We start from the raw sequence: 24625 nt of genomic DNA, 5'->3' as shown, positions 1-24625 counted from the left end.
CAGGGGAACAAAACTCAAATGTTTCTGGTGAATTGCCAGTGACAGGATCTTCCTCCTTCGCTTCTCACCATTTCCCATCTTCTAATATTGGTGTGGCAAGGAAGGGGAGGGGGCACACAAGCCCTTCCTACTTCTGCTTTGCTTTAGAACTTTTCTGCATCTGATATAAAGGAGCTCCAGTGAGCAACTCTTCCCCCTCCCCCAGCAATAACTTTCAGGTGTACAAAGCGAGAGAGGCTAGGATGGTCCCTGGTTGGCCATTCCTGGTGTAGTTGTCACTAGATTTAGTTTTCATTAGGAAAACTTTTTCCAGTGCAAAAAGGGTTTTTTCCGGTAAGTGGTAAGTTGTACAAAAGACACCCGTCTCCCAAAAATCCTTATCTTTTTGGCAGTGTTTCACCCTTCCTAGCAGCTGTGGTTTTGTTTTGTTTTATAAAAGATGGTTCTTGCTGGCTACTTTATTCAGCATATCAAAAACCACAGAGTTGGCACAATGACATCAGCCAACAGGTTTGCAGCACCATTGCAAAGCCAAATCGCAGTGACAACAGTGCTTTCTAACCCTTACGCTGAATGGGTAAACCTTTCCATCACACCAAAACAGTTGACCACACAATGGGGGGAGTGAAAAATCTTGATGAAATGTGTCCATTCATTTTGTCTCTGCCTTAGAGAGAGGACTGAGGCACCCCAGCAGGTTTCTTTGTTTCTGCCTTTAATTTAATTTAACTTAATTTAAATTTTAAAAGAAATAACCCAATGTATCTCATACAAGAGAATCGGTCCCAAGAGACCTATAGAGGGGCATTGTTCTTCTGCTTATTGACTTGCTTGCTAGGCATACTTTGGCCCAGTAGCTGAATGAACAACAGCAACTCTCCCTCTTCGCAAAACTGGAAACTGACCAGCATGTCATGCATTGCAGAAGCTTTTCTGTACCCACCTGAGCAGGGGATGCAAACTACGTGACAGGAGCAGGGCCCAAAGGGAGCCAGTTCCTGACTTTATTTTGGGTGCTGGATTCTCATTTTTTGGCACTTAGCACTCCTAAGACTGCTGTGGAGGTTTGGCTGCAGAACAGGGGCTGCCAGCCAGAGAACAGCCTGGCACTCAGGTCCCCACACTCTCTTGTCTTTGTTAAATAGCTGCCACCTGTTGCCCCATTGCTAAAACTGCCATGAGAAATGACTGCAGGTCGAAAAGGCTTTTAGATATTTTTAGAAGTCCTTCCTCCCTGCCCCCCCTGCCCACTTGTGAAAGAGCAGCACAAACCAGGTTGACGGGATTACTGAATAACAAATGGAAGGGCCATTTCTGACGCTTTTCCAGGCAACGTCTGTCATCTGGGTTTCATTTGTCAAGCCTTGAGTGCTCAGGGCTCAGGAACAAAAAACACAGTGGTTGGATAAGCTGAGCTGAAGCACTCACTAAGCCCCCAGGGGACAGAAGCTCTGTACATGTGGATTTGTTCCAGTTGCAGAACTGGACTTAAAACTCAGCTGGTCCAGAGGAAAGAGGACCCTCCTTTTCTGCCTCAGTGGGTTCACTCCAGGGAGTGACAACTCCAGTTTTCTTGAGGGGGTGCTGTGTTTTCCCAGCTACTACTTAGAGGGCCAGAAAAGATCCAGTCCACCCCCTTGTGAATGGCCCAGCATTATATAGTAAAGCTGGCATCTCCTGTCAGCATGGTATGAAACATAAGCGCTTAGAAGGAGGAGCATTCTTCCCAAAAGATGCCCCTCAAGAGTTGCATCAGTAATAAGATTTTTTCCTTTCTAACTTGAAGCAGCAATGCACACACGCACGCGCGCACACACACACACACACACACACGTATGTGAAATGCAGACAGGGTCTCCTTGCTGTTTTTTCCCTTACAAGTGAAACTGACTGTATGGGGAAGGGTTTTGTAATTCGGAGACTGAGCATCTGCTTTGCATGCAGGAATGCCTCAGCTTTTCCAGGTAGGGCTGCAAATGTCCCCTGCCATGAAACCCTGGAGAACTGCTACTGGTGGTCCGGAAATACTGATCTAGATGTACCCAATGGTCTGACTCGCTATAAGGCAGCTTCCTATGCAGCGGCGGAGCAAGCCGATTGGGTGCCTGGGGTGGCGCGTGTGCCCTGCACCCAGGGGTGGGGCCAGCTGACCGCAGGGCAGGGCAAGCCGGGGCAGGATGCTCCGTGGGGCCTCTGAGGAGTCTGCCTGCCTCCTCCTTCTCAGCCGCCCTATAGCTGAGGGGGAGGCAGCGGGCAGACAGTTTGGGGCAGCGTAGAGCCTGCGGGAGCCCAAGCCACCGTATCACTCCCTGGAGAGAGGCTTGTCTCGGGCACACGTCAGGCCCCGTGGTGAGTGCCACCCAGCATTTTGTCACCCCCCCTCAGTGGTGACACCCAGGGAGTTCCAACCCCACCGCACCCTGCTTCCTCCGCCCCTAAAACTGCCGTGCTAGCTGGGAGCCAGATTCCATGATCCTGGGGAACAAGGCCAGGATCTACCCTGCAAGCCATCATTTGTTGGAAGATTCAGGACAGATAAAATAAACTTTCTATTTCTTCATGCAACATATAGTTAAACTATAGAACTTGCTCCAGCAGGAAGCCATGATGGAGGGCTTTAAAAGAGGATTGGACAAATTCATTGAGGAAAAGGCTATCAGTGGCTACTAGGCATGATGGCATGTTTGGCCTCCCATCAGAAGCGTTACGTTGTTGAGAATCTTAAGTGGGGATAGTTGCTGTTGTGCTCAGGTGCTGCTTGTGGGCTTCTCATTAAAGCACCTAGACCAGGGGTCAGTAACCTTTTACAGCAGGGGGATGGACCACCGTCCCTCAGACCTTGTGGGGGGCTGGAATGTATTGGGGGGGGGGAATGAATGAATTCCTATGCCCCACGAATAACCCAGAGGTGCATTTTAAATAAAAGGACACATTCTACTCATGTAAAAACATGCTGATTCTCGGACCGTCCTCAGGCCAGATTGAGAAGGTGATTGGGCCGCATCCGGCCCCTGGGCCTTAGTTTGTCTACCCCTGATATAGACATCTGTAGTTGGCCACTGTGAGAACAGGATGCTGAACTAGATGGGTCGCTCTTCTTATGTTCAGTGGCTCTCCAGAGTGGGGCCTGTCCCATCCTCTTAACTGCATGCATCACATATGCTCTCTACCTATGAACTCTACATTAAATGTGTTTGGGAGTGGGGAGAGGGGTTAATGGTTTGTTCTTGTTTTTATTATGTATTTTGTGTTTCTGTATTGTATTTTTATGCTGCGAACCACCTTGAGATCTATAGATAAAGAGCGGAATACAAATAATAAAAAGTAAACAAACTATAACCCTTCCCTTAATATATCTGATGTGCGGAGATAAATAGTGTTCCCCAAAGGGGTGTGTGGCTGTAGATGCTGCAATTCCACCTCCCAACTGCTCAAACTACCCTTGGTGTAACAAACCTGAGATGAACCACTTAGCAAGCCCCTTTCCTCTTTCTCATATAGGGCCATAGCTCAGTGGTATAGCATCTGTCTTGCATGTAGAAAGTCCCAGGTTCAATCCCTGCTGGCATCCCCAGATATAGGGTTAACAGAGATGCCTGCTTGAAATTCTGGAAAACTGCTGCCAGTCAGTGCAGACAGTACTGAGCTAGATGGACCATTGGGGTAACTCAGTATAATAGAGCTTCCTATGTTTCTTTCTCTCCCTTGACTACTACATTTGTTTTGTTTCATAGATTGCTTTTAATATTGTTTAAGACCTGGAGTTCTAAAACAGTCTGCCAGAGAAGCTTGGGTTCTTTGGGGAAACTTTCACAGTGTCTCTGATGAAAAATATCTGTAACAGAGAGCAAATTTCTCCAGATTGTATCAGCTTGCCAGGCATGCAAGGGGTGATGGTGGTTGAGTGTATTCTGGGTGCACTAAGTTCACACATGGGGGTATTCAGATGTCATAGGCTGCCCCTCTAACAGCATGGATGCTCTGAAATATGTCCCAGAATCCTCTGTAGACTCATCAGTGCCTCGTGATTCTGTTAGGGTAGAAAGTTTCAAACTCTTTGCACCTCATTAGTTTAGGTGGAGGGGATTTTATCTCAGCTGGGTTTTTGGTGTTCTCTCTCAATATAAAAGGTAGCCTTGACTTCTCTTTAGAATATGAATTCGGTGTTCCGGACGATCCTGGACTTGACATACCCAATCACCTCCATGTTCTCCGGAGCCTCCTTCAATAATGGCGTCTGTAACATCTTCAAAGACAAGCAGATTGAAGTAAGTGATGTGTGCTGCAAGCGTGGCAAAGCATGGCACTCTGGTGGTGGCCAACCAGAGTGCGAACAGAAGACTGCAACAGGCTTACGAGGTTGGGCTGGCATCTCCCAGTAAGCTATTGTACAAGGGAAGGAGCCATCGCTTGGTGGTGGTGCATCAGCTTTGCATCCAGCAGGTAGTGCATCAGCCTTGCATTCCAGGTTTAATCCCCAATGGCATCTCCAGGTAGGACTGAAAGAGACCCCCTCTCTAAAACCTCGGAGAGCTGCTGCTAGTCAGGGTAAATGAAACTGAGCTAGATGAACGAATAGACTGACTTAACATAAGACAACCAGCCTCTGATTAATCCAACTCACTTTCCAACCAGTCTTGGGAGTTGGGTTCTGTTCTGAACCCACCTGTGTGGGTGGTGTGATGCAGGGATACCAAAGAAGGATGCCAAAATGGCCAGTTCTGGTGCTTTATTAAAGAAGGGTGGAAACTTACAAAGCAGCCTGTAAAGCCCCACTGCTGTTTCATACGCTGGTCGGTCACTGCAGCAGTGAAATGCCATCTTGACTTGTCTGCAAAGTGTTAATATGTTAAGCGTTACTTATACAGAAGACAGAATATGTCAGTTTAGCCAGAATCTTCCATCAGTCCACCTGCTGATGAAGGCAAAGGTGGCAAGCATCCAAGTCTCACAGCTAGCTCCCCTCCCTAGGCCATGAACCAAGCTTCCGAAGCCCACAGAACACCTGCCCCAGCCGCCCCGCTTCGGAACGCTGCTCCGAAGCGGGGCGGGGGGGCGGGAACACCTGCCCCAGCCGCCCCGCTTCGGAACGCTGCTCCGAAGCGGGGCGGGGGGGCGGGAACACCTGCCCCAGCCGCCCCGCTTCGGAACGCTGCTCCGACGCGGGACGGGGGGGCGGGAACACCTGCCCCAGCCGCCCCGCTTCGGAACGCTGCTCCGAAGCGGGGCGGGGGGGCGGGAACACCTGCCCCAGCCGCCCCGCTTCGGAACGCTGCTCCGAAGCGGGGCGGGGGGGCGGGAACACCTGCCCCAGCCGCCCCGCTTCGGAACGCTGCTCCGAAGCGGGGCGGGGGGGGGGGCGGGAACACCTGCCCCAGCCGCCCCGCTTCGGAACGCTGCTCCGAAGCGGGGCGGTGGGGCGGGAACACCTGCCCCAGCCGCCCCGCTTCGGAACGCTGCTCCGAAGCGGGGCGGGGGGGCGGGAACACCTGCCCCAGCCGCCCCGCTTCGGAACGCTGCTCCGAAGCGGGGCGGGGGGGCGGGAACACCTGCCCCAGCCGCCCCGCTTCGGAACGCTGCTCCGAAGCGGGGCGGGGGGGCAGGAACACCTGCCCCAGCCGCCCCGCTTCGGAACGCTGCTCCGAAGCGGGGCGGGGGGGGGCGGGAACACCTGCCCCAGCCGCCCCGCTTCGGAACGCTGCTCCGAAGCGGGGCGGTGGGGCGGGAACACCTGCCCCAGCCGCCCCGCTTCGGAGCGCTGCTCCGAAGCGGGGCGGTGGGGCGGGAACCTCGCATCCCGCCGCCGGGCATCGGAACGATGCCCCGATGCCAGGCGGTGGGGCGGGAACCTCTCCCCCCGCCGCCCGGCATCGGAACGATGCCCCGATGCCGGGCGGTGGGGCGGGAACCTCGCACCCCGCCGCCGGGCATCGGAACGAGGTCCTGGACCTCTTCTGAAGGCAGGCGGGGGCAAAAGTCTTTGCTCCCCCCGCCTGCCTTCCCGGGACAGCGGAGACTTCTCCGCTGCCCCGGGCGATCTTAAAATGCTGGCGGGCGGGAGCGAAGCGTTCGCTGCCGACCCCCAGCATTTTAAAATCTCCTCGGGGCAGCGGAGACTTCGCTCCCGCCCGCCAGCATTTTAAAATCGCCCTGGGACAGCAGGGGCTTTTAAAATGCTGGCGGTCGGCAGCAAAGCCCTCCTGTCCCCGGAGCTTGCGGGGCAGGAGGTGGGAAGAAGGGCTTTTCTTCCCACCGCCAGCCTTCAGAACAGCCTTCTGAAGGCTGGCAGTGGGAAGAAAAGCCCTTGTCCCCCCCCCCAGCCTTCAGAAGAGGTCGGGGGACAGACTGTCCCCGGACCTGGTCTGAAGGCGGTTTCCCTAGGAACGCATTAATTGATTTTCAATGCATTCCTATGGGAAACCGTGCATCGCAAGACGAAAAACTCGCAAGACGAAGAGACTTGCGGAACGAATTAATTTCGTCTTGCGAGGCACCACTGTACTTTTTATATAGTCAATATAGGCACAGAGTTAATTTTTTTAACATTTTCTAATGGTGGTGTGCCTCGAGATTTTTTTCATGAAAGAAGTGTGCCTTTGCCCAAAAAAGGTTGGGAAACACTGCTCTAGCCAATATGCCACACTTGTCATCATCATCATCATCACCATCATCATCATCCATTCCCTCTTTTACTTTTTACCCAAGAAAGCCCTGTTTCACCCCTGCCTTTAGAAGCTTTCCCTACCAAACAAGCAACACTCATCAGCATGTTGCAGACCAGTCATTGTTTCCATGGGGGTGGGGGGAAGAGATGAAACTTGAGCCCTTGTTAAATTTATGGGTTTAACCCACTTTATGTTGGAGTTGTTGCCTTTGCAGCAAGCTGGGTAGTAAGTAAACTACACTTTGTGTGGTTATCAGTGTAAGCACATGCAACTCAGATGTGTGTGCAGGGATGGGGAGGAGACACACCACTTCTGCCTTACGGTTACTGTTACAGATGTGCCCTGCAGAAGCATCTGTGGTGTTTGAAACATGCCCACAGATAGTATCCTCCATTTCCGACTTTTTTTTTTGCCGCTACAGATTATGTAGCCACTGCCAGTGCTTAATCAGCCCAGCTTTGCATTTCTTGATCCTCTCTATAGCTGTAAGGAAGAATCCTTATAATATATTGGTGTGTGGTCTTGGAAGAGGGCTAAAGTTCATCATGCAGGGATGGATTTAAGTTGTTCCAACCCAGATTGTGCCTCTGTGCGCGCACTAATCCAGCTCTGTACTGATGTTCCTTTATATATGTCCTCCCCCTCCCCCTGCCCCAATTGGCTCTTGCTTAAGGAGATTTTGAGCAGTCAGCATGTGCATTCCCAATGCTTCTCCATCCAAGTTTATTTCAGGATCACATTTTAAGTCCATCTCCTCTTGTCAAGGATGCTTTCCTGTGGCTTCCAGTTCTCAGTTGTTTATCTCTTGCAAAGATAAATGTTGCTTCTCAGAGTCCCATTCAGAAATGCCAGGAAATGTCAAGAGGATTGCTTTAATAATCCTCCCTCTATTTCTATTTCTATTGTTTATGTGTGAGTACCAAAGTGAACATAGCCGGAACTGCTCCACCCATGTGCAAGAGGGGAAGGCTCAGCAAGGGCCCAAGATTCACAGATACAACAAAATCTGGTGGGTGGGTTGGGGACACAAAAACAACAACCCTATGAGGCCTAAGTGTGCTCAGCAGCTACAGAATGCTGACTGACAGTAGGGTGGTGGAAAACACGGGGGATGGAATAGAGTATCCTAGAGGAGATCATGATTGGCTGCTGGAGCCCTCGGCAAGAACCCTCCACACTGTTTTTTGGTAGACACACATTTCCCCAATAGAATTAAAACTGGAGGTGTGCTTTTTATACTTGGAAATAGTTTACAAGTGTAGAAGAAGCAACTACCAACACTCAAAGGGCATGCTATTTTTCTGCATGACTCTCTAACCTAGGTGTGCCTCCAGATTGGAAGGCATACACAGGCATTCTGAAGAGACCGTGTCATGCTTGTCACTTTCATTAATGATGTTGATGCTTGGGGGGAGTGAGGAAATGAGTTTATTTGCTGGATCTCCCCACTGGAAGTGTTTGGTCAGTTGTACCCAGTCCCAAAAATATGTAGAAGCAATTTGACTTTGGCAAAAGCTGATTGGCCTGCCCTGCTTCCTGCTACTCATGCAGAGGTCTAACCAACAGATTCCTGAGTGGTTGGGTCTATCTGCCGCTTTGGGTTTTAAAATATTTTTTAATACTAATTTATTTCTCATGGTGCGCTCACACACACAGTTTGGGAATTGGTGTTTTAAAACAAGTTGTTTTCTGTGCTGTAGGATCTTTGGATTCCTTACTTCATCATCACAACAGATATCACTGCCTCAGCAATGAGAGTTCACACAGATGGTAAGTATATCTGTGAAGGGCTCCCAGTGCTTGTCTCATTTAAAGCAGCTGAAGCCCTTGGACCACTTTCCCACTGTACTTACAGAAGTTCCCACAGATGCATTCGAGGGCTGGGTCTCAGGCTATGTTGGCTATGTTCTCTCCCCACTATCAGAGGCAGTGCGTCTCTGAATGTCAGTTGCCAGGAATCACAAGTGGGGAAAGCTGCTGTTGCACTCAAGAAGTGGGGCTGGTTGGGTTAGAGAGGAGCAGTTTGGCTGCTGCTGCTTTTCCTTCAGAGAAGATGGATCCTTTCTCTGACTTCCCCCCTGCCAGGCTGCCTGTGGCGGTACATCCGGGCCAGCATGTCGCTTTCCGGCTACTTGCCCCCCCTCTGTGATCCAAAAGACGGGCATCTCCTGATGGACGGAGGCTACATCAACAACCTCCCAGGTACTGATGTAACTGCAACCTATTTTCTGCTTATTTGCAGCCAGATCCTACTTCTAGCCCCAACCCCTGAATTTATTGGGGGGGGGGTTGCAACTCGTGGAGACATAAATTCAAATTTTGAGACTTACATATGGTGGGAAGAGAAGATCAAACTGTACAGAGGCTCTAATTGCTTCCTTTTTTAAAGCTGCCTGGTTCAATGTGTGGGCTATGTGTCCCTGCTGATCCCCAACACCCCAAATATTTGTGATAGGTGTCCCCTTTAACTTTCACCCACCCAGTCTTTTCAGAAACAAGTTTGCAGCCAGGGAAATGAGAGCAGGTTCCTGAATGAGATTGAAGACTCTGAGTAAGGAGCGCAGCTGCACACAAAACACACACACACACACACACACACACACAAGTTAAGTGTGGTACCTGTTCCCCTCCAGCCCAAGGATGCTTCCATGCCCAGTTCTCTGACTCAGAGGACTCCCATCACAGAAGCCTCAGTACAACCAGAGTTTCCCACGGGCACCAGCTTGGCCACTGTGAGAACAGGATGCTGGACTGAATGGGCCATTGGCTTGATCCAGGAGGGCTCTTTTTGTGTTCAGAGTCTTCCCCATGCCACCTTACTGGAGCAGGATAGGCCCCCTTTACCCTCAAAAGGCACCTTTCAACAAAGGCAGGGTTTGCAGCTGGGACTGAACTGCTGCTCCTTTATAAGGCTCAGCCTAAAGTCGGCTATTGTTGATGTATTCAAAACCCTATGAAAGAAAGTTAGCCAAAGGAAAAACTGTGTGTTTATGTGAGAGATTGGCTCTAGATCATTTAGTGAACTTTATGATTGAGTGGGGATTCAAATGCAGGGTCCCCTTGTTCCTATTCCAACACTCTAACCCAGCCATCACCAACACACCAGTCATTGTTGGTCTGCAACTCCCACCAATGCCCACTAGTACAGCCAATGGTTAGGGGTTGATGGGAGTTGTAGTCCAGTAACATATGGAGGGCTACTGAAGCTCCCAATCTTTCCCTATGGGCTCCCTCTCTTTCCCTGTTTTACCGTCACAACAAACCTTGTGGGGTGGGTTAGGCAGAGTGATTGTCCCAATGGTGCATGCTGTGAGCTTCATGTGTCCAAGTGAAGATTTGAACCCAGGTCTCTGCATTACCAGTCTGACACTTTCATCACACCAGCCCTCAACCTTGTTGTGGTTAAGAGGAATAAATAGCAATGCTGAGTGCTCTTGAAACATGCCAGTATGGAAGCATCTAAAATTAATACTTTTTTTAGTGTTTCCTCCTTTTTATATAAAACTCAATTCCCACCCCACTCTGAAAAATGGAGCAGGGAAAGGGAGGGTACAAGTAGGCTTATCCAAATGTCTCCTGACCACTCACAGTGATGTTCCAGGTACAACATACCCTGGTAGCCTTTAAACCCTGCTGAGCCTCTTCTCCACCAAGTGGAATCGAAAATGACACACCTGTCACGATTTTGTGGGCCTCTTTCACTTCGCTGTTCCTCTTGTCTTCTCACCCTCGCCTCCCTGAGGGATACTGAGTCACTGTTCTCTGCAAAGGGCCTTTTCTTTCTCCCGTCAGGAGGAGAAATGCTTTTTCATGTTTGGGTTTAGAAGTGAATTACTGGAACAAAGAAGACCTATAAATTACCCTAATTCTGCTGAGAGGGAAAGAATCTTCTGAGAGCATTTTGGAAGGTAAAATTGCCCTCCTTGGAGCAGCGCCCACAAATGTCCAGCGTGGATGATGTGTGGCAAAGACCCTGCCAGAAATAATGAACTCATGCCAAGCAGTAGGCTGCCCAGAAAGCAGAGTAGAAGGTGTTCTAGGAAGGGGGCAGGGTATGGTAGAGAGCAGGGGATGATTCTTTGTTTTTGTCACCTTGACAGCGGATGTTGCTAGGTCTATGGGGGCAAAGGTGGTCATTGCCATTGATGTGGGGAGCAGGGATGAGACAAACCTCACCAATTATGGCGACGCACTCTCTGGCTGGTGGCTGCTGTGGAAGCGGTGGAACCCCTTGGTGGAGAAAGTGAAGGTATGCCTAGGATAGAATTGCCCCTAAATAGCTGCTAGCCCAATCATCTGTGGCAACTTGTGGTTGATTCCAGGGGATCAGGTAAAGGTTTGGTAGTGGCTTTTTTAGTGTTATACCTGGAAAGGTTTTTAACAGCCTGAAAGAGAACTATGCCTTTTAATTTTCCCAACACAGATTTGGGCTGGTTGTTATAATTTCTTTCTGAGCTAGTGACCATTTGTGATAATATATTTGCAAGGCTGCATTAGAGTTCACAATGACCCTTCAAAGCTTTGATTGCACAGATGGAAAATAAGGCCATATATGCTGTTTTCCTCCACACCATGCCATGATGAGGCCAGACAGACATGGTTGTAGCCTGTGTATGTTGTGCCATGGCACTAAATACCTGACAGAGTAGCCATGTCTTCACTACCCACCCACACAAGCCAGTTTCAAACCTGCTTTAAATGTCATGGCTCCATGCCTAGAGTTGCAGTCCTCTGAGAATTACTTTCATTAAAGGGATTAAGGCTCTACCATGACAAATCCTGTGCAGATAAACTGCAACACCCATCATCCACAGCAGGTATAGCCAGGAATGACTGGTTGTTGTTTGGCAACATCTGGAGGGCTGATGTTCTCTATGCCTGATTTATAGCACACTCACTAAACAAATTCCCAGGGTTTGGGGGATGGGAGGTTATAGAAGTTAGAATTTTGGTCAGCCAAGATGGGTGGTGCTGCCCATTCTCTTGTGGGAGCTTAATGATACTTGACGTTTTTGGCAGGTGCTGAACATGGCCGAGATCCAGACCCGGCTTGCCTACGTGTGCTGTGTCCGGCAGCTGGAGATGGTCAAGAGCAGCGAATACTGCGAATACATCCGGCCACCCATCGATCGCTATGGCACCTTGGACTTTGGGAAGTTTGATGAAATCTGTGTGCGTTGGGGTCAGAGGAAGCTAAGGCAGTGGGGGAGAGGGGTGCCTTCTTGGCTTGGGGGCCTAAAATTACTTGCTTGTCACAAGATTCCCCCCCCCCCCCGGTATGTCTTGCCTTTTTAGTTTATTAGCCTGAAGAGAGGGAATGCCCCCGCTTTTTATTTTAAAGTGATCTTTAAAGTAACCCCAAGGATCAGGATTAAAATTCTTTAAATAGATTAATCCAATAAAACCAGTCTTAATAGCTGAAAAACATTCCAGTGAGAAACTTGTCAGCAACCAGTTATAAAAAATGGAGCTATTTTGAATTCATCAAAGAGCCATCAGCAAGCATTGGAGCCACCCCACATGTCCCAGTCCCATGCAAAAGGGGCTTATAGCAACAGGCTTGTGAGCAAGAGTCTTTGCAACAGAGACCTTTTTCTTCTTAACATAGTTCAGCAACACATTTCAGAAGAGCCATGAAGCAAATGGACTCCATTTCTGTCCTCTGGGGCTGCCACAGGAAACCAGCTTAGCTACAGTGGCTGATGGTTTCCTTCCTTCCTTCCTTCCTTCCTTCCTTCCTTCCTTCCTTCCAGGAGGTGGGCTATCAGCACGGGAGAACAGTATTTAATGTCTGGTGCAGGAGTGGTGTCCTGGACAAGATGCTGAAGGACAGACAGGAACTCTGCAAATCCAAGCTTCCAGGAGTGAGTATCCCAGTGGCTCTTCCTAACGTCCTTTTTCAAATTATTGCTCTCCTGACATGATTGCTTCGCAAAGTTCATAGTGGTTTTATGGCAGAGGGTTTGTTTGTTTTTAAATGTGCCTCTTGGGTCCTCTGGAGATAAGATCCTGGATTGCAATGGTGACTGGCACCCCTTGAGAGTGGTAGTGTGGAAGGCAGGGAGACCAACAGTAGGTGGAGCCAGCCACTGATTGGCTGTAAGTAAGAAGGCAGGCAGGTGAGGGCTGATTGTGGTTGGTGGGGCAATGCCCCATTCACTTTAACAGACCAGTTTCACCTGCTGGACCATGTCACTGATTGCCTTAAGAGCCTGTGCTGAACCAATGCACTAACACATCCCCGACTTACAAAGCCAGTGTGGTGCAGTGGTGTTAGAGTGTGAGGCTAGGACCTGGGAAACCCGGGTTCAAATCCCCACTCGTCCATAAAGGTCACTGTGTGACCTTGGGACTGTCATTGCCTCCCAGCCTAAGCCACCTCCAAGGGTTGTTGTGGTTATTAAATGAGGAAGAGGAGAACTCCTTGGAGAAAAAAGGTGGGACATAAAAGGAGTAAGTATGTAAATAAATAAATGTTATCACAGTCATCTAATTGCAAGCTACCTTCTGACATGGTCTTGTTTTGAAAAGCAGGCAGAGATTCAGAGTAAACAAACAAATAAATTCTTCTTTGTGTATTCTGCACTATCTCCAGAGGCTTACAGCAAGTAGCAATAGATTGTGTTTAGAATGACGGGTGGGGTGGGGTGGAGATCTCATTTTAAAACTGAGTTTTTAAAATACGAAAGATAAACACCTCACCCTTCTCTTGATTTAGCGGCAGGTCTTCCCTGCAGAACTCAGGGCTCTGAATCTCCATAGGGAGCTGCACGCTTGAGAGGCTGCTGTTGAGAGCATCTGGCTTTACGCACCTCCGTTAATTGAACATGGTGCACAGGAGGTGCTGTGAAGAGAGAGCTTTCATTCGATCTCTTTCAGTCATGGTAGGATAAAGTAGACAGGGAAAGAGGCTGATGCCCCAAGTGATCTAATTTTCTCTGTAGGTTAGAGTAGCCTAACCCATTGAAAGCACATGGCTTCCCCCGGAAGAATCATGAGCTGTAGTTTACTCCCTACAGAACTACAGTTCCTAACACCCTTAACCTACAGTTTGCAGGATTCTTTGGGGAAAGCAATGTGCTTTAAATGTATGGTGCATATTTGCACCATATCTCAGTGAGGCTTGAATGTCTTGTGGATTCTCCACTCTTCCACCCCGTCTCTCCATAACTGCTTCTGGGTTTAGGGAACATAATTATTTAAGTGATTGCAGCATCTCCTGTGTGCTTCCCTCTCTGCCGGTTGTGACTCATCCAGTTGCCAGGGGTCTCCTGCAGGCTCAGCCTCCTGCCACCCCTTTGACTGTTAAGAGCAGGCCCCAGACAGAGTGCCATGGAAATGAAATGGAGACCTGGAAAGTCACCCAATATACAACTAGCTACACTCACCAGCAGGGAAATGGGGGCTGCCTTGCACCAGAGCTGATCCAGTGGCAGCTGGTTGCATTGGCTGTGTGTTGTAGGGCATGGCATAATTAATGCTAAAAATAAGTTCCATGCCCAATCAGATTTTTATCCCAAGAAATGCTTAAATTTATAACATATTATTCACATTGAGCAACTTTGTAAAATTTATCTTACCTTGCATCATTTATCCTGAATAGTTGAGGGAGGGAGGGGCAAGGCCTTAGAGCCCTAGTTGCTAGGAATCTCTTTGAGCTACCCTTTGGCTTCTGAAATGCCTCACGTGTTTCCAAGCTTATCTTCACAGCCATGAGATCTAGAAAGTTGCTCCTTTTTTATAAAGGAGATGTTAGAACCTGCTGCGCTGGGTTCTCAGGAAGATGAGAATCTGCTTTCAATCTCCCATGTCTTCTACATCAAAGAAGTAAAAATGTCGTGACTTCTTCAGAATTGCTGAATAACACAGCCCTGGATGCAGTGCATGAATGTTGACAATCCAATATAAATTTAGTGGCAACTCAAACCTAGATATTTAAAATATATCCTCCTCCCCCACACCCTTCATGCTTGTTTTCAATTTTTTTATATGTGCAAGCGAATGCCTTTGACTGTCAGCATTCTCCGGCATCCCTCTGAGTTCTTGACAGTGAACAATGTGCCCTGGATTGGAGCGTTGAGTCACCACATTTTGAATGTCCGCTGTAATACGGAGATAACATATCTCATTAAAGGACCTGCCCTTTGTAGCAGAGGATTGATCTTACTGCCTCGTGGCTCAGTTCAATAGCTCTTAGCCAGCCAGCGGAGTGGCCTCTGTAACTATTTTTAAGATTTAGTGACTCTTGGGCTGGCAGCCTTTAATTAATGCTCCTACAACCAGATGTTCCCTTCCTCCGCTGCAGGGCATCTGATCCTGGCCCTCTGGCATTGCCATGGCTCTGTGTGGCTTGGCTCAAGTGCTCCCTCTTCCAGTCTCCTAGATAGGGGCAGAGGAGCAGCTTGGTCAGGAGTACAGCCTTCACCCAACCTGGTGCCCTCCAGATGTTTCAGCTTGCAACTCCTATCCCTTGTGCCTTGCACCCGAAGCATCCTAGTGAGCTCGTAGCAGATGACATTTTTCATGTATCACTTTCAGTCTCCTAGCCCCTGCACTGCCCCAGCCCTCCCTGTTAGGCTTCATTTTCCAGCATGAGGTTGAGCATGCTATTATAATTGCTGGGGGACGGGGAATATATTCATATGAGGCCTTCCCCCAGGTGCCTCCTCTGAGGGAGGTTCAGAGGGTTTATCATCTTATTTTCATTTCTTGCCTTTATATCAAACCTTATTCTCCAAGGCACTCAAGGTGTCATCCAGCGTTCTCCGCTCTCTTCTTTCAATCCCCACAACAACCCTGTGAGGTGGGTGCAGCTGAGAGGCGGTGACTGCCTCAAGGTCATACTCAGTGAGCTTCATGACAGAGTGGGAACCCTGGTCTCCCAAGTCCTAGTCCAGCTGCACCATCACTGGCTCTCACACTGGGTTGCAACAAGGGGAAGGGCCTTTTCAGTTGTGGCTCCCCTGCCTGTAGAACACTCTCCCCAGGGAGGTCAGTGTGGCGCTATCACAAACACCTTTTTGGCTCCAGGTGAAACCTCTTGTCTCACAAGCACTTGACACATCATAATACTTTGCTGCCTGTTGATGCTGTTGTTTTTGCTGCTGCTTTATCAGCTTCAGGCTTTCTTCGGGATTTTTTTTTGTTATTTCATTGTAATGCAGTACTCTTTCCTTGCAATCTTATGTCATGCTTTCTGCTTTTAAAATTCTGAAAGCCGCTTGGAGGCTCTTCACGTGTGTCAAGCAACTAATAAATTGAATTAATAACAATAAAGAACGTAATGGATGAAGACACCCTTGGCGGTGGCAGCATGAACAAGTGTCAGCGGGAAGAGGGCAGCTGCACTCAGGTGCACTTTGGGAGCTTCCTCTTTGGGGCATCTGGTTGGCCACTGTGCGAACAGGATGCTTGATGAGACGGGCCACTGGCCTGACCCAGAAGCCAGGCTCTTCTTAAGCATCCATCTCTTCTTTTCCAGGTAGTGACCTGTCCCACAACTTCTTTCACAGACCTGGCGGAAATTGTCTCCCGAATTGAGCCAGTCAAGGCTGTCATAGTGGATGGTGAGTTGCGGGTGGGAATCATGGCTGCACCAAAAACCAAAACTTCAGTTCCTTTCTTTGTTGTGTTTGTTGCTCAAGGATCCCCAGGAAATCTGTTCATGTTTTTAGGGGGGGGGGGGTTGAGGCAGGTGGGCGATGCCCATCCACGTAGCCCTTGGGTTCCTGCTTTTCTTGCTGTCTCCTCCCCCACAGGTGACCCAGCCATCTTGCAGCCTGAGATGAAACAGGAATTGCCACCTCCCAGCCCACTAAACTGCACCCAACTTCCACCACCAGCCCTTGTCAAGCTCAGTGGGAGCCAGGGTGCACCTCAAAGTGTTGCCATTCATTTGGTGGGGAAGACAAGTGGCAATGCCACACACTGGAACACCTTCCTCTTGGTGGCAGTGGAAGCAGTTGGGCAGGCAGAGGGCTGCCTCTTGTGCTTCCTTCACCTGAGGCAGGTGCTTCACCCCACATCATGGGGAAACCATCTGTGCCTTCTCCCACCTCTGGGCTGAATGAGTCTCTCCCCCTTACCTGCCTTCTGTTCAGATGAGTCCGACTATCAGACGGAGTATGAGGAGGAAGTTCTCGGCAGCCACAAGGACGACTATGTCAATTTCCTGAGCAACCACACTGAAGACGACTCCGACTCCGTAAGAGCTCCCCTGGGCCCTATGGTTTGGCCACTGTCTTCCCATAATGCAGTGGAGCCAATACAAGAGGGAGGTGGAGCTTATCTTGCCAAAAGGGGTCTTAGACATCGTTACTTGACTAGAAGGCTTCCACTGGCTCCTCAGTTGCAAGGGAAAAAATACTCTGTAAACATTCAGGGGTAATCTTTATTTTATATCTTATATCTTATAACATGTTCTAGGAGTGGGATTCAGAGATGGAAAGGGTAGAATTCTGTTCCTGTTATGCTGCTTTGTGACCTTTAGAGCTGTGAAGACACACTTGCTACTGTGTGAGCTATATCTAGTGAAAAACTACACACACGCACACCGCTCTAAACCTATAAGGAGTAGAGGCAACAGTAGGGTAGGTCAGATGTGGCTGCATTTACCTTTGCAATTATGAGGACTAGAAACTAATGTGTACCTATGAGAGGTGTTCTTTTTTTACAAAAATGAAATCTGCAATTGTGGGCTGCTTGAAGTACCTTCCCAGTGACTAGAGGCTGAAGCAAGTTTTTTGAACTTGGTAAAAGATATCTGACAGAGAAACATGATAGAGATGTTAGGTGTTATGTGTAGTACGTGGCGAGAGACAGAAGTTTTTCCCCTTCTCCCTCTCTCCAAATAATTCTACCCTGTATCACCCACTGAACACAGGTTGATATAACAGCTAGAAAAATCAGGATGCTGACCTAGATTGGGGCCAGGGAGCTGCCTTGCGTTGAGAAATTTATTCTGTCAGGGGCAACATACCTGGGATGCTCATGGGCAGAGGCAAAAGTAGGCCACCTTTGTACCACCACCCTGCGCTTTCTCTCTCCCTCTCCCTCTCCCTCTCCCCGCCCCTCTCTGTGCTCTGCTCCCCTGTGCTGTGCTAGGAGAAAGAGGCTTCTCTTTCTCCCCACTCAGCAAAGAAACTTTGCCCCTTCTCCTCCTCTGGCAAGTTGCTTGGCTCTGGCAGGGTAAGACCAAGGAATAGGGCTTTGGCAGGGAGACCACTTCCCAGGTGAGAATGTCAAATGAGCCAGGTTCAGCAGCTCCTCACTCTTGGTGGGGGGGATGTGATCCAGCAGGGTTCTGCTTTTTACAGTCTTAACAATGCCAAATTGCACACAGCACACTCCCAAGAAGCTCAAGAGGCATACAGCTCATGCTTGCTCCTCCCCCTTACATCTGAGCTTTTGGCCCTGGACGGCAGAGCCCAGAGGGGAGCCCATTGTCAGTGACCTCTGGGGCCTAACAGTGTGAGTGAAAACCTTTTGTCTTCTTTTCTTGCTCCTAGCAGGACCAAGAAGTCCGGCGCAGAAAGCGTATCAGCATCATCAGCCAGGACAGCCAAGGAAGCAGTGGTACCGAGCTGAGCTGAGCTGCTTTGGGGGGCTCCCAAGTGGCTCAGGAAATCCTTTCCCATTCATTACAAAGCCTCCTCTCTTTGCCATTACAACGCTTCCTTGTTCTGAGATGAAAGTGGTGCCTTTTTTTCTTTCTTTCTTGCCTAAACCCAGCATGGGTAGCAAGAGTGAAAGGGCTCCTGACCATGGCTAAACTCTTCCCTTCCACCATTTCTCAAATGCTGCTCTCCAGAAACCTTTCACCAGCAGCTTGGCCCAAACAGATCCCAGGGCAGCACTGAATTCCTGCAGGCTGGGCATGTGGAGTGAACAGTGCATTTTGTATGCCTGTTTGTCCTGTGAACAAGATGGCGGCAGCAGAGAGAAAGCGAGTGTGCATGTCTGTATTTTTAAAAGGTGGGTGGAGAAGTGGGTTTCAGCACTCTTAAATTATTGTCCGTCCCCCCCATTTAGTTCTTGAACCAGCATCTGCAATGGGAGGGAGGGCGTGTGTGAAAGGTTTTGCCAGCAATTAGTAAGAAGCCTGAATGTTAGCATGCAGAATGAGTCTGGATGTTCCTTGCTCGACTCCGACACGGTGTGAAAACAAAACCATCTGTTGGGAGCTGTGTTGCCCAGCAGTGGTTGTGGTAAGCAGTCTCACTAAGAAGACGCCACCGATTGAGACGCCTTAGCTGGTCCTGCTCTCCACAGCAGAGCAGGGAGAAGGACTTTTCTTGCCCTTCTGCCTTTCTCTGAAGCTCCGTCTGGGAGTCCTTGGCTCACTTGATACTTGCGGCATTTCCACACAGAGGGGAGCACTCCTGCCTCTGGCCATCTGGACAACCTTGTTCCATCTTAGCAATGTTGGGCTGTCTTGTCGCTCTGTGTGTTCAGATGTTTTTTAAAAAAATAAAAATCCAACAACTTGAACCTCTTTTGTGCTGTTGGCCAAATTCACTCTCTGCCCTGAGCCTTGGCTGGCAAGGCATGTTGGTGGAGAGGGGGTGTCTCTGTGGGTTAAGGTGGTATAATATATTATGGGGGTTGCTGTTAAGGGCTCTTGCACAGCTCCTGTTCATTGGGCTTCCACAGGAGAACCTCCCAAAGGGCTGTGTCCCATCTTAAAGGAAATGAAGAGGAGAAGGACTTATTCCCTCTTGCCTCAGGCACCAACTTACTCTGAGCCAGCCCCTTTGTGGGTATATATAGCTTGCCTCATTTATTCACTCCCCCACCCCGGTTCACTCCACATCCCTATCACTATTCTGTGAGGTTGGCCAGTTCTGAGCAAGGGTGACCAGCCCCAAACTTAAACAGCAAGCATTGTAGCCAAGCAGAAATTTGAATTCTCATCTTCTCAATTTAATTCCTGTATTCATGCTTCCACATCACACTGGCCCTCATTGCTTTTGGAGACTGTGGAGCAGGGGTGGGGGTGGGGAGTTCTTGGAGCATCAGAGGGAGAAACTGTGGTCACCTGCTCTTCCAAGAGACACTGAATGATGCTCTACCTGCTGGTTATAAGAGTCTACCTGCCCGCAGGCTGTCTTGCCAGAGTGGTGCATGCTCTGGTTATCTCCTGCTTGGACTACTGCAATGCGCTCTATGTGGGGCTACCTTTGAAGGTGACCCAGAAACTACAACTAATCCAGAATGTGGCAGCTAGACTGGTGACTGAGGGCGGCCGCTGAGACCACATAACACCGGTCTTGAAAGACATACATTGGCTCCCAGTACGTTTCCGAGCACAATTCAAAGTGTTGGTGCTGACCTTTAAAGCCCTAAACGGCCTCGGTCCAGTATACCTGAAGGAGCATCTCCACCCCATTGTTCTGTCCGGACACTGAGGTCCAGCACTGAGGGCCTTCTGGCGGTTTCCTCACTGCGAGAAGCTAAGCTACAGGGAACCAGGCAGAGGGCCTTCTCGGTAGCGACACCAGCCCTGTGGAACGCCCTCCCATCAGATGTCAAATTGATAAACAACTACCTGACATTTAGAAGACAAATGAAGGCAGCGCTGGTCAGGGAAGTTTTTAATGTGTAACATTTTTATGTATTTTTAATCTTTGTTGGAAGCCACCCAGAGTGACTAGGGAAACCCAGCCAGATGGGCGGGGTACAAATAATAAATTACTATTACTATTAAAGATACAAATAGAAGCATGTAATATGGGCGTAGCCAGGGGGTGCAGTTGCCCCTACCTATATCAAGTAAATAAATAAAAATACTTAACTAACTGACCAATTGCATTGTAGATAACTGAGTTCCACACACCCCAACATAAAAACTGCCTGCCCCCAATAAATCCTGGCTATGCCCATGGCATGTAAAGAGGAACTGCAAAAGCAACTTAAGGCAAATTAACCCTGGAGAATAAAAATTCCTCTTTTCCCAAAGCATGCAGTTGTCATGCTGCCCAGTGGGAAAGGGTGCTCTCTCTTTGTAGCTGACAACCTGCCTCACCTGAGAAAGAAGCTCCAGAGGGTGGGGAGAGAACAAAATTATGCAGTGGTGGAAATAATATCCCAGCTTCTACCTTTCTTTTCCCCTCTCCAGTTTGCTACACGGATGGCACAATCTGCCTCCACCTTTAGGTGCGCTAAACACATTAGTAAAATGCTATTTCCATACACTGCTTTGTTGGGGGCCTTCAGCATGAGAAGCTGTGTCAGGCTGCAAAGTCATCTGTCTGTCACCTTTTCAAGACTGCAACACCCTGCCTTCAACACAGAAAAAGGCAACTGAAATGATCAAGGCGATGGAGCGACTCCCCGGCTCCCATGAGAAAACGTTGCAGTGTTTTGAGGCAACATGATATAAGTTTATAAAATGATGTGTGGTGTAGAAAGAGTGGAGAGATAAAAGTTTTGGTTCCTCTCCCTTAACACTGGAACTTGTGAGCACCCAGTGAAGCTGGATGTTGGAAGATTCAGAACAGATTAAAGAAAACACCTGCCTTACTTCTTCATGCAACGTATAGTTAAAACTATGGAATGTGTTCCAGCAGGAGGCCGTGATGCCCACCAACTTTGGAGGGCTTTAAAACAAATTGGGACACCTCCATGGAGGGTAATAAGATTGTCAGTTGCTACTAGCCATAATGGTTATGCTCTGACTCTTGGGAAGCAGTAATACTTCAGAAGATCAGTTGCTAGAAGCCACAGGAGGAGATAGTTGCTCTTCTTTGCATGTCCATTGTGGGCTTCCCATTGTTGCATCTGGCTGGCTCCTGTGAGAACAGGATGCTGCACTAGATGGACCACTGGCCTGATCCAGCAGAGCTCTTATGTTCTTGTCATTGGCTTTGACTCCTGCTCTTCAGGCTCCCTGCCTTCTGTGCTACCAGACTCAAGGTGCACTACTGCAGCCATCCCTACGTGGCACCAGCCAGCTTGACTTAGGGGAAGGTTCTGTTCTGCCCTCTGATGCATTTAATCGGGACGTGAGTGAAATCTATCCATATTCAGAGACTGTGCCAGTGTCCCAACTCATCCATCTGTTTCTTTAGGGTGGGAAGAAATGTCACATTTGAATTCCATCTCCCCATTGCCTACACACTGATAATCTCTGAAGTACCATATTCTTTGTGAAAACACACACATACTCACATACACAATGTTCCCCTGCTGTTCAGCATTTGAAGACTTCCAGTTTCGTCAAGCTGCACCATAGAAGCGTTTCATCCCACGCAAGACACCACACAACCTTGCTATGCTGCCTATGAGCATGTAACATGATGCACCTGTAAGCATATCTTCATGAGGACCAGAAACCTGTTTAAATTTAAATACACATGCACATAAACACATTTCAGAAAACTGATCTCTTCCTCCATCCACCATTGCCTTATATAGTCTAAAGCTGGGGTAGACCAAGGTGCTGCCCTCTATATGTTGCTGGACTGTAGTTCTCATCATCCTTCATGCCAGCTGGGACTGTTGACATCTGTAGTCCAGCAACACCTGGGGGGCACCCCTCCCCTAAACTAATAAATTCACTGCAGGTGTGGGGAGCCTGTGGCCTTCCAGATGTTGCTGAACTACAATGCCCATCATCGTGGGCTATTGGCCATGCTTGCTAGGGCTTATGGGAGTTGTGGTTCAGAAACATCTGGAGGCACCTCTTCATTTTAACATATTTGGCTTTCCTCTTCTACCATTTCTAATAATCAAAGATGTCAACATGAGAGATTCCTGGTGGGTTTTTTTTTTTTTAAACAAACACACATTCCAGTTTGTTGGTATCTTTTTGTTGCCTCCAACACTCTGCAATTAATAATTTTGCTGCAGTCATTACATTTTAAAATGATTCCCACGTCCTCTTGTCTTAATATATCCTCGAGGAGATCCATCAAAACAATGTTGGCATCCAGTGCCCATTATCCTTTTAATTTCATTGGGAGGTTTATTAATATTGCTGGCAATAAAAAGCCAGCTATGTCAGGGCTCAGTGACCTCTTTCCTTGTCTTTCAAGCTGATTGAACCCAATATGAGCAGCCAAAGCAGTGGTGGGGAACCTTATCCATCCCGAGGGGCCACATTCCCTTCTGGGGGCCGCATGCCAGGGGTGGGTGGGACTAGAGGCAAAAGTGGGCAGAGCAACAAATACAGATTTTACCTTTGTACAATAGGCTGCTTTAACAAAACACACACACACACACACACACACACACACACACGACCTCTGAAATGAAGGACAAGTCCCAGCCAGGCCGGAAACACTAAAGGAAAGTGCGAAGCAAGACTGGTGAGAGGTGTGGTCTGGGGAGGGGCCTGAGGACCAGACAGAGAGACCCGAAGGGCTGCATTTGGCTTCTTGTTGTTGTTGTTTAGTCGTTTAGTTGTGTCCAACTCTTCGTGACCCCATGGACCAGAGCACGCCAGGCACCTCTGTCCTCCACTACCTCCCGCAGTTTGGTCAAACTCATGCTGGTAACCTCGAAAACACTATCCAACCATCTCGTCCTCTGTCACCCCCTTCTCCTTGTGCCCTCCATCTTTCCCAGCATCAGTGTCTTCTCCAGGGAGTCTTCTCTTCTCATGAGGTGGCCAAAGTACTGGAGCCTCAGCTTCACGATCTGTCCTTCCAGTGAGCACTCAGGGCTGATTTCCTTAAGAATGGATGCGTTTGATCTTCTTGCAGTCCAGCATTTGGCTTCTAGGCCTGAGGTATTCCCCATCCCTGTGACCACAGCAGAACGCCTCTTTAAATTTTTAAGAAAATAAAATGGAATTTGCTAATCCTGAGCTGATCACTTTCTCTGCAGGGGCTTCTATTAGGGAAGAAAGGGGCAATACCATCTAATTGCAAATCAATTTGTTGTTGTTCTGTTGTTAGGCAGAAGCAGGTGGAACAAAGAATGCGAAGTTTCCCTTTTGTACAGTAGGCTAGTTTCTACAGGCACGCACATGTCTCTGTCCTTTGTCCAGGCAGCGAGAAGCATTATCAGAGCTCAGGGACAAATTCCAGGTATGCGAAACCTCTCAGTGCATGGCAAAGCTTATAACCACTGTGATATGGCGACAATTTTGACGAAAACATAACTTTGCTTATTTGTCACGACCACCGTTTGCAAACGGTTTCTCTTACCCTCCTTCCTCCTCCTCCTCTTCCTCCTCCCCTCCACCCTCTCATCCTCTGAAGGACTGAGATCAAGTTAATTGCTCCGTTGGCCGTTCTCCCCTGGAGAGCCGAAGCGGAGCTTGGAAACCGTGAGAGAGGGTAAGTGAAAAGAAATATAAGGAACGCCAGACAGGAGGAGGGGCTGGTACTCTTCCAGGCCATCCTGCCAATTTTAGAGGGCGAGAGATGTTTACGTTCTTGTCCAGAAGAGGCATAAGACAGTAGGGTTGCCAACTGACCAGAAAAACCATGTGGTTTGAAGTGCTCTGCCTTCGACACCAGCTCAATGGGCAAAAAAGTCAGTGCCCAGAGCCTGGAGCTCCAACATTTGGTTTGAGGTTCAAGCTCTATCACGTAGGACTTGTGTGGGCACATTACTGTCTGCCAGACCTTGGTCCCCAATCTGCAAAATGGGTGTATAGTGGAGTCCTGTTTCGTGTGGGCTGAGAACAACAGAGACGCCCGCGTGCGATAAGTTGGGTGAGCAAGGTTCCTTTGGTTTTTAAAAACAAAGACTTCAAAGCTTGTGCAAAGGGCAGAAATTCATTAGGGAAAGCTTTTGCAGATAGAAGCCTTTACCCTTTGAATTTCTGCCGAACGTGTCATGGTAAAGTTAAAGGCACAGGGGCCTTTGTGAAAATGATGGCAGCAATTAGAGCCTATCTTTCATTATCCTAGCATAGAAGATCAAAATGGCTTTAAGTGGAGAACGGGATGTCCAGGTGGCAGAATTCACAAGGTTCTGTCCACGAGGCTGTCACATTCCACCTGTTCTGC

The 24625-nt window shown here is 48.8% G+C and overlaps 1 protein-coding gene across 5 annotated transcripts in view; it reads left to right on the top strand.

Moving 5' to 3' along the window:
- Positions 1-19154, top strand: part of PNPLA7 (patatin like domain 7, lysophospholipase) — a 97748-nt gene extending 78594 nt beyond the window's left edge. For 3 of the 5 annotated variants that reach the window (XM_077922564.1, XM_077922562.1, XM_077922561.1), the window contains 9 exons: positions 4152-4268; positions 8366-8435; positions 8751-8867; positions 10766-10914; positions 11685-11837; positions 12419-12529; positions 16147-16231; positions 16766-16869; positions 18173-19154. In XM_077922564.1, coding sequence (XP_077778690.1) covers positions 4152-4268; positions 8366-8435; positions 8751-8867; positions 10766-10914; positions 11685-11837; positions 12419-12529; positions 16147-16231; positions 16766-16869; positions 18173-18256 — 990 coding nt within the window. In that variant the 3' untranslated portion in view covers positions 18257-19154. The remainder of the gene's footprint in view (positions 1-4151; positions 4269-8365; positions 8436-8750; positions 8868-10765; positions 10915-11684; positions 11838-12418; positions 12530-16146; positions 16232-16765; positions 16870-18172) is intronic. The other 2 variants (XM_077922565.1, XM_077922563.1) reach the window with 1 other exon arrangement.
- Positions 19155-24625: the final 5471 nt, after the last annotated feature.

Source organism: Podarcis muralis, chromosome Z (assembly GCF_964188315.1).
Source record: "Podarcis muralis chromosome Z, rPodMur119.hap1.1, whole genome shotgun sequence".
Lineage (NCBI taxonomy): Eukaryota > Metazoa > Chordata > Lepidosauria > Squamata > Lacertidae > Podarcis > Podarcis muralis.
The sequence above is the reverse complement of the archived record's forward strand: the minus strand, read 5'-3'. Positions and strand labels throughout refer to the sequence as shown.